The sequence below is a fragment of the Mus caroli genome, chromosome 3 (assembly GCF_900094665.2).
Source record: "Mus caroli chromosome 3, CAROLI_EIJ_v1.1, whole genome shotgun sequence".
Classification (NCBI taxonomy): Eukaryota; Metazoa; Chordata; class Mammalia; order Rodentia; family Muridae; genus Mus; species Mus caroli.
Genome location: NC_034572.1, coordinates 35,438,478 through 35,445,583, shown reverse-complemented (window position 1 = coordinate 35,445,583; position 7,106 = coordinate 35,438,478). Strand labels below are relative to the sequence as shown.

The 7,106-nt window shown below is 42.3% G+C and overlaps 2 protein-coding genes across 2 annotated transcripts in view; one reads left to right on the top strand and one right to left on the bottom strand.

The window, feature by feature from the left end:
- The window catches only part of Abhd18 (abhydrolase domain containing 18), a 37,634-nt gene extending 32,372 nt beyond the window's left edge, over positions 1 to 5,262 (bottom strand). Inside the window, exon 1 of the mRNA XM_029475192.1 lies at positions 5,081 to 5,262. The gene's annotated coding sequence lies outside the window, so the exon portion shown is untranslated. The remainder of the gene's footprint in view (positions 1 to 5,080) is intronic.
- Positions 5,263 to 5,347: 85 nt separating this feature from the next.
- Positions 5,348 to 7,106, top strand: part of Mfsd8 (major facilitator superfamily domain containing 8) — a 34,612-nt gene continuing 32,853 nt past the window's right edge. The window contains exons 1-2 of the mRNA XM_029475191.1: positions 5,348 to 5,563; positions 6,406 to 6,512. Of these exons, the coding sequence (XP_029331051.1) occupies positions 5,499 to 5,563; positions 6,406 to 6,512 (172 nt within the window). The 5' untranslated portion in view covers positions 5,348 to 5,498. The remainder of the gene's footprint in view (positions 5,564 to 6,405; positions 6,513 to 7,106) is intronic.

Sequence of the window (7,106 nt, the reverse complement as noted above, 5' to 3'; positions counted from 1 at the left end):
GAGCATCCACTTCTGTATTTTCCAGGCACTGGCATAGCCTCACACGAGATAGGTATATCAGGGTCCTTTCAGCAAAATCTTGCTGGCATATGTAATAGTGACTGGGTTTGGTGGCTGACTATGGGATGGATCCCTGGAATTACTTAAGTCAGTGTATCCTTTACCCAGTTAACAGAAATCTATGGCCGGTGAGAAGGCTCAGTAATTAAAAGTATTGGCCACCATGCCTGATACTTCTTTAATCCCCAGGACATACATGTTTGGAAGGAGAGAACTGATTTCTGTAAATTGTCCTTTTGCCTCCACTTGCACACCACCACATGTGTTTATATACAAACACACACAAGTTAAAAATCATGTTTCATACTCCCAAATGAGCTCGGGTCTTTGGATATATGGGGTAGGATGGAGATACATTTTACAGAAATACAATTCTAAATGACGAACAGTTATGGTTTGGATCTGAAATGTTCTCTTTATAGGGAAGTGGTACAACCTTCTGAAATGGTTTAGTTCCTGGGTATGTGTGCTTGAGGTATATCAAGAGCCTGGTTCCCTTTCTACTCTCTGTCTCTTTATCTCTCTCCTTCCCAGTCCATCCTGGAAAGAAGGTTCTCTGCCACACGTTCCATGTCATGATGTTCTTCCTTGCTACAGGTCTAAAAGCAAAGCCATCAAGTGAACAGTAACTCGGAAACAATGAGTTCAGATAACCTTTTTGTGGTAGTTTGAATGAGAATGGNCCAATAGTCTCATATATTTGAATACTTGGTTCACAGTTGGTAGAACTATTTGGGAAGATTAGGGGCATGCATAGCCTTGTTGGAGGTGTCACTGGGGGTGGGCTGTGGGGTTCCAAAAACCTACACCATCCCCAGTTATCTTTCTTTGACTCATAATTGTTGATCAGAATGTGAGCTCTTAGGTACTGTCTCAGCACTATACCTACCTGCTGTCACATTCTCACAACAATGGTCACTGACTCACCTTCTGAAACTATACCCCCCAAATAAACTTCTAGAAGTTACCTTGGTCATGGTGTTTCTATTACAATAGAAAAGTGTTTAATATGTTTTTCAGTTTAGGTTGGTTTTTGAGGTATTTTGTCACAGAGACAGGAAGCTAACATTGATTTAAATTATTTTACTACTTAGATCTTTCTGTGATGGTTCATAAACTTATTACTCATATTTTTGTATATATTTATTAAATTGCAGAGCAGATGCATACTATAATAAAGGTCCTGTCTTTCTCAAGTATACTAGGATCTTCATTCACCTTTGGAATATCACGTATCATGACACTAAATCAATTATATGTGAGAAAACAAACAAAACCCAAATAATCTTCAACAAGATACAGTGTACTAGTCAAGAGCTATTACTAGCTATTTTATTTTTTGGTTTTTCAGGCAAATATTTCTACATAGCCCTGGCTGTCCTGGAACTCACTAAGTAGACAGGCTGGACTGAAACTCACAGAGATCTATTTTTGGGCCATGTGTGCTAGGATTAAAGGCAAATGCCAACATGCCCAGAGCANTTTTTAAAAATTATATTAATTTCTGCATGTGTATTAAAGTACCTAATGACAATGAAATTTCAATTATTTTGCAATGAACAATATTCATTACATACCAAATTGTTCACTCCTTTGTTTTTTAACCCAGCACTGCAAAATTTCCCACATCACTTTGCTTTTCTATGTAATAGACCACTTCAAGCCTAGAAGTAGCATATTTCCTTGCTATATTTACCTATTAGCAAGCAACTCACAGGTAAAAAACAGAAAACAAATCACATATATAGGGCTTATTATGTATTTGGTTTTGAAATTTGGTATTATACAGATATTCTAAAATCCAATTTCAGTCTCAGAGCAGTATAAAATGATTTCTGAATCTCTAAATGATATAGTTCTTTCTTTTTTGGTGTGTGTAGTTGTGTATGTGTGTATGCTGCATGTATGTAGGTTTACATGCCAGTTATATGCATCACTGGCATGGTAGTAGGGTCATAGTTATATGTATCAGTGACCAGCCTTTTACAAAAGTGTTGGTGCCTTCAACTGAGATCCTCCTGCTTGTATAAAAAGTGNTCTTACCTATTGAGCCATTTCCACATCCTCTAAAAAAAATCTTTCTAGGCAGAGCTGGCTATGTTCAGGATATCCAGAACTATGAATCTTCTGAGTTGGGATAAAGACAATGTCAGTTTACATTAAGTGCCACCTGGAGCTATTCCAGGCACTAAAAGCCCTCAGGTCAAGCAAGACACCAGTGAGATCCTGCAGAAATAGCAGCTACTTTTGAAGTACCAATGGATACAACGGCCATTTGTGTTTTTAAATAGCAAGTGTGCAGAGAAGAAACAAAAATAGAAGTGCCATCACAGTGCCAAGGAATAGAANGTCTTTCCTAGAAATGAGTTTTATTGCTAGGGTGGCACTCACTATCTACTAATATTACTCCATCTGGTACTTTTTAATCCCCTATTACTTTGATATCTAAGTATTTAAACAAACATTACTTTTTCTTGCTGGACTTATTATGTTTTTGAGACTGGGGTTCTCTGTGTAGTCCTGGCTTGCCTTCAAGTCATAGAGAGTAGCCTACCTCTGCTTCCCAAGTGTGCTACCACTGCCTGGCTCTTCCTAGACTTTTATGTATGTGATCTCAAAGGCATAAGTAAATTTCAAAATTGTCATTGTGGTGAGAAACCCATTTCTGCAAGCTGTCTCTGACCTCCTTATATGCTCTTAGCATATGTGTCCTGCCAAATAAATTGTAAAAATGTAGTATTTTTTAATCTGCCATATGTGTTAACTTCCCTCTTACACCCCCTAGATACCTAATTTTCATTTTTAAATGTATATTTGTCTGCGTGCAAGTATGTATGTATGTTTGTATGTTCCTAGTGCTTATTGAGGTCTAAAGAGGGCATCAGATTCCTCAGAATTAGATGACAAGTTACCATGTGGGAACTGAATTTTGATCCTCTACAAGAGCCATAAGTGCTTAAGCCCTGCATCATCTCTCCAGCCCATGTCACACATTAAAATCTCTCTCTCTCTCTCTCTCTCTCTCTCTCTCTCTCTCACACACACACACACACACACACAAGCTATCCTTAGGCTACTGATTTAATTACTTTTATACTGAAGAAGAGTAGGAAAATAAGTGGGAGAGATGTAACTATTCTAAAAAAATCATTGAAGACAACCCAACAAGGGGTTGGATGTAAAGCTCAGTTGGTAACTTTCCTGTTAAGTACTTGAAAGGCTTAGTTTAATCCCTAGCATCACCAAAAGAGAAAAGGGGTAGAGTGGGGGGACAAATACCCAACAAGTCCCAAATTTTTGAGTAATACATTCAGAAAGGTTTAATCTCTTCAACTTTGGCTCTTTTTTTTTCTGGGTGGACTATTTAAAAACAAAAATACAAAACAAAACAAAAGAAAACAAACAAAAACCACTGTTGTCCTCCCCTATGTTTGCTTTGATTGCTACCTTTGATATGTTTCTGAGTTTATTTAGACTTTAGGAGTTGTCTGTGTACTCACTGTGTTTTTGTTGTCTGAAGTCATTACTTGGAGACAGTAATGGAAAGACCTGAGTTTCCCCACTTAGCTGTGTGACCTTGAGTGAGCCACCTCAACTGGAAAGTAGAAAACTATACTTGGCCTAATACAGAGCAACAAATTATTTCATTTAAATAAACACTAAATGCTTGCTTTGCTATTAGGAAATATGAGAAAATATTCTTGATATTCTGTTTACAGGAAACCTGGTGGTAAACAGCACAGGTTTTGCTGTCAGAGGAGTCCTGTTTCTTGAATTCAAGCCACTGTTGGTTAGCTCTGTAGCCCTCCGCCATCTACCTATTCTCTCTGCCTTTCACTTCTTTGTCTACTTGAGTCAATCTCTCTCCTCTTTAGAAAACCATTGTAGGGATGAAATGAGGGGACCGAATAAGAATAAGATCTTTCAACATACACCGCATTCTGCTTGATGGAATGCTAGTTAAATTTTTCTTCCTCTATTATATATGAGTCACAAATTGTGTCATTGTCCAGGGATTAGAAATGACAACCATAACACAGGAAGAATATCGTGGTTAAAAAAAGGACTTTATTTTCTACCCATCTGTAGTCTTGGAACCAATTACGAGAATCTCCTTGTTTCTGTTACAATAGATAAATGTGCAGGACTGAATACAATGAAGTATCTAATAATCAGGACTGGATTCAGAAGATAATTAACAGAAGACATTTCAAGTTTAACAGTTCTCTAGTAGGGTATGCCTGATTGGCTACACATGAGATGATCACAATTGAAAGATCAAAGGGGAGGAGATGGGAATACCACACAACAGAGAGCTCCTGAGGCAGGACAAACGCTAAGCGCTCAAGGAATTCAAGAATTGACACTGGATCCCAACTCTGAGAGATTCCAGGTAACTTATCTCGACCTCAGATCATGGTCAGATAGATAATTATCTGCTTTACACATCTCCTAGGATAATTGTGACCCAATGAAATCACGTGACAAGCTTATCTAGAGTTAAGAATACATTACTTTAGGAGACACACAATGACTTCTGGCAGCAATTAGCTGACAAGCCCAATGGCAGGGTCAGCGACTAGGAAGTCAACAGCATCTGAGTCTGTTGAGTGTTTACGTTCCTGGCGCTGAAAGCAGTGGGTTGAAGCAAAGAACGCGTTGACTAGGGGCTGGTTTTTTTTTTTTTTTTTTTTTTTTTTTTAGCAAAGTTGAGGCTCTGGGGCCCGGAACCAGCAAGGTTGTAGCCACCTCAGCCCCGACCTTCAGTCCCCTCAAGTGAGGAGCCAGCGGGGGCAACAGTGGCTGGCTGCCATCAGNCCTGACCCTAACTCTCCTCAGGAGCGGAGTCAGGGGGATAACAGCTGGTGGCTGGCATCAGCCTCATCCTCATTCCCTTCAGGTGAGGCGCTGATGGCCAGCAGGGTTGGCCACAGGGGTCCCCAACGCCCTCCNTCGGACCAGGACACCACAGCCTTCCTGCCGCCTTGCACGTACGCAGACGCTAGAGGCTGTTACTTACAGGCCGCTCGCGGACGCACACCTGAAGGGGAGCTCGCCAAGCCTCTGGCCACCACCGCTCTCCACGCTCAAGGGACTGGACTTTCGCCTCAGCTCGGACAGCAGAGATCTGGATCTGCTCAGGTACTAAAAGCAGGCAGGCTGCCAGCCAGGCGGGCAGGGAGGACGTCCTCCGGGCGGGGCGGGGCGCCCGCTGTACACGCCCCCAGAGGCCGGCTCTGGCCTTGCTCCACCTCTTCCGGCCTGCTCTCTGGTCGCCACCACCGCCTCCTGCGCGGTCCACACTTCCCCTAGGCTGCCGGTCCGCTTCCGGGGTCCCGGCGCGCACGCGCACTCGTAGGAGTGTTTTGACAGCTCCGGGCGAGAAGGAGCAGGTGTTCCGAGAGTGGGCAGCGCGCCGCCTAGTGAGAGCTGGCATTATGGCGAACCTGGGAAGCGAGGCCGAGCGGGAGCCCCTCTTGGGCCCCGGATCACCCGGAAGCAGGTGAGCAGGCGGGTGGGACTAGCTGGGTACAGTGAGTCCACTGTCCGGACCCGAAACCCGGCTGCACATGCGCATGCCCAGCAACGCCTTCGGAGCCGCTTAGTTCAGGCTCCGGGATAATCGCGTTTACTTGGGAATAGTGGAGAATCTTGGTGCTTGGAGAACTTGTGTACCGAGAATGCTGGGCAGGGGGATGCTTCACATAGGTCACAGNAGCTTCACATTGTAGCCCTTGTGCTGTGTGTCTTAAACATCTGCCTGAATCCTGTAATGGTAATTCCTTTCTGCTTNAAAGCTTCTTTTTCTTCACTATTTTTCCTTTGTTTTGTATGAAGAAGCCTAAGCTGCCTCTTTTACAGCTGACACTGCATTCTGTTGACCCTGTGTAGCTGACCACTGTCACAAAAGCCCCAAATGGTGGTTTTATCCGACACTCAAGAGCTAAACTTGAGTTAGACTTTTCCTAACCTGCCTAATAACTTGTTCATATTTTGCAAATAAACCCACTTAAAATGANTCACACTTTGCTCAGTATCACAGGTACAAAATAAAGACATCTTTAAGCNTTTCATTAGTATTTTCATCCTTGTAATTCTCATTTTGATCCTAATTTATGAGCACTAATTTAGAAAAGCTGGGCTTGTCTTACTGTAGCAATATGTATTTTTACCTTTAGGAAACAAGTTTTTTTTATCTAGTCTTTTATTTGAAGCGCAGTGTGTGTTCTATTACTTTTATTTTATTTTATTTTTTTAAGGGGGAACGGGTGGCACACGTGTCATGCTTTGTACAGAGGCCAGAGGAAAACTTTTAGTACTGGGTTCTCTTCGCCTACCATGTAGGTTCACAGGCTTGGGGACAAGCACCTGGACGACTGAACTGTCTCCACCACTGTTTGCTTTATATTTAGAGACGGGGTCGCCTGAAACCTTGGCCTCAACTGCAGTAGGTAGCCAAGTAAGATGGGAATTCCTGCCCCTCCTGCCATCAAATTCAGGTGCTGTACATCTAGGATGACTAGTAAGACTAGGATGTGTGCACCATACACATAGTAACTATACTAAGTATTTTTTCTCTCTCTTTTATCTATGTTCAGCACCAATCTTTTACTTTAACGGCAGTGAAACTTTGTAGTCTTTCATTTACTAAGTAGAGAATATGGATTACAATTTGATGTTAGTTGGTTTTATCTTGAGGTGATTAACATGAGTAGCAGTGTTGACATTTGTTTTNAAAGAGCTGCATCCCCCAGGCCTGTTGAGACCTTCCAAGCTGTTGGCTTCTGCCCTGCTTTTTGCTGTGCCACCATCCTTTTGGAGTTCATACAGCTCTGTAGTTGTCCTGCCTATTCCACTCCTAGAAGAGACCATCCCTTGTCTCCCTTTTGAAATCTGTCAGCAACCCTTGTTTATGTTACCTGCAACTCCTGCCAACAACTTCTTTTCTTCCAGGCTTGTTATTTGCCGGGACCCTGAAGTTATTTATACTTACTGTCATTTTGTGCTTCTGATGTACCGGCTCTGCCAGGCTAGAGCTCCCTGTT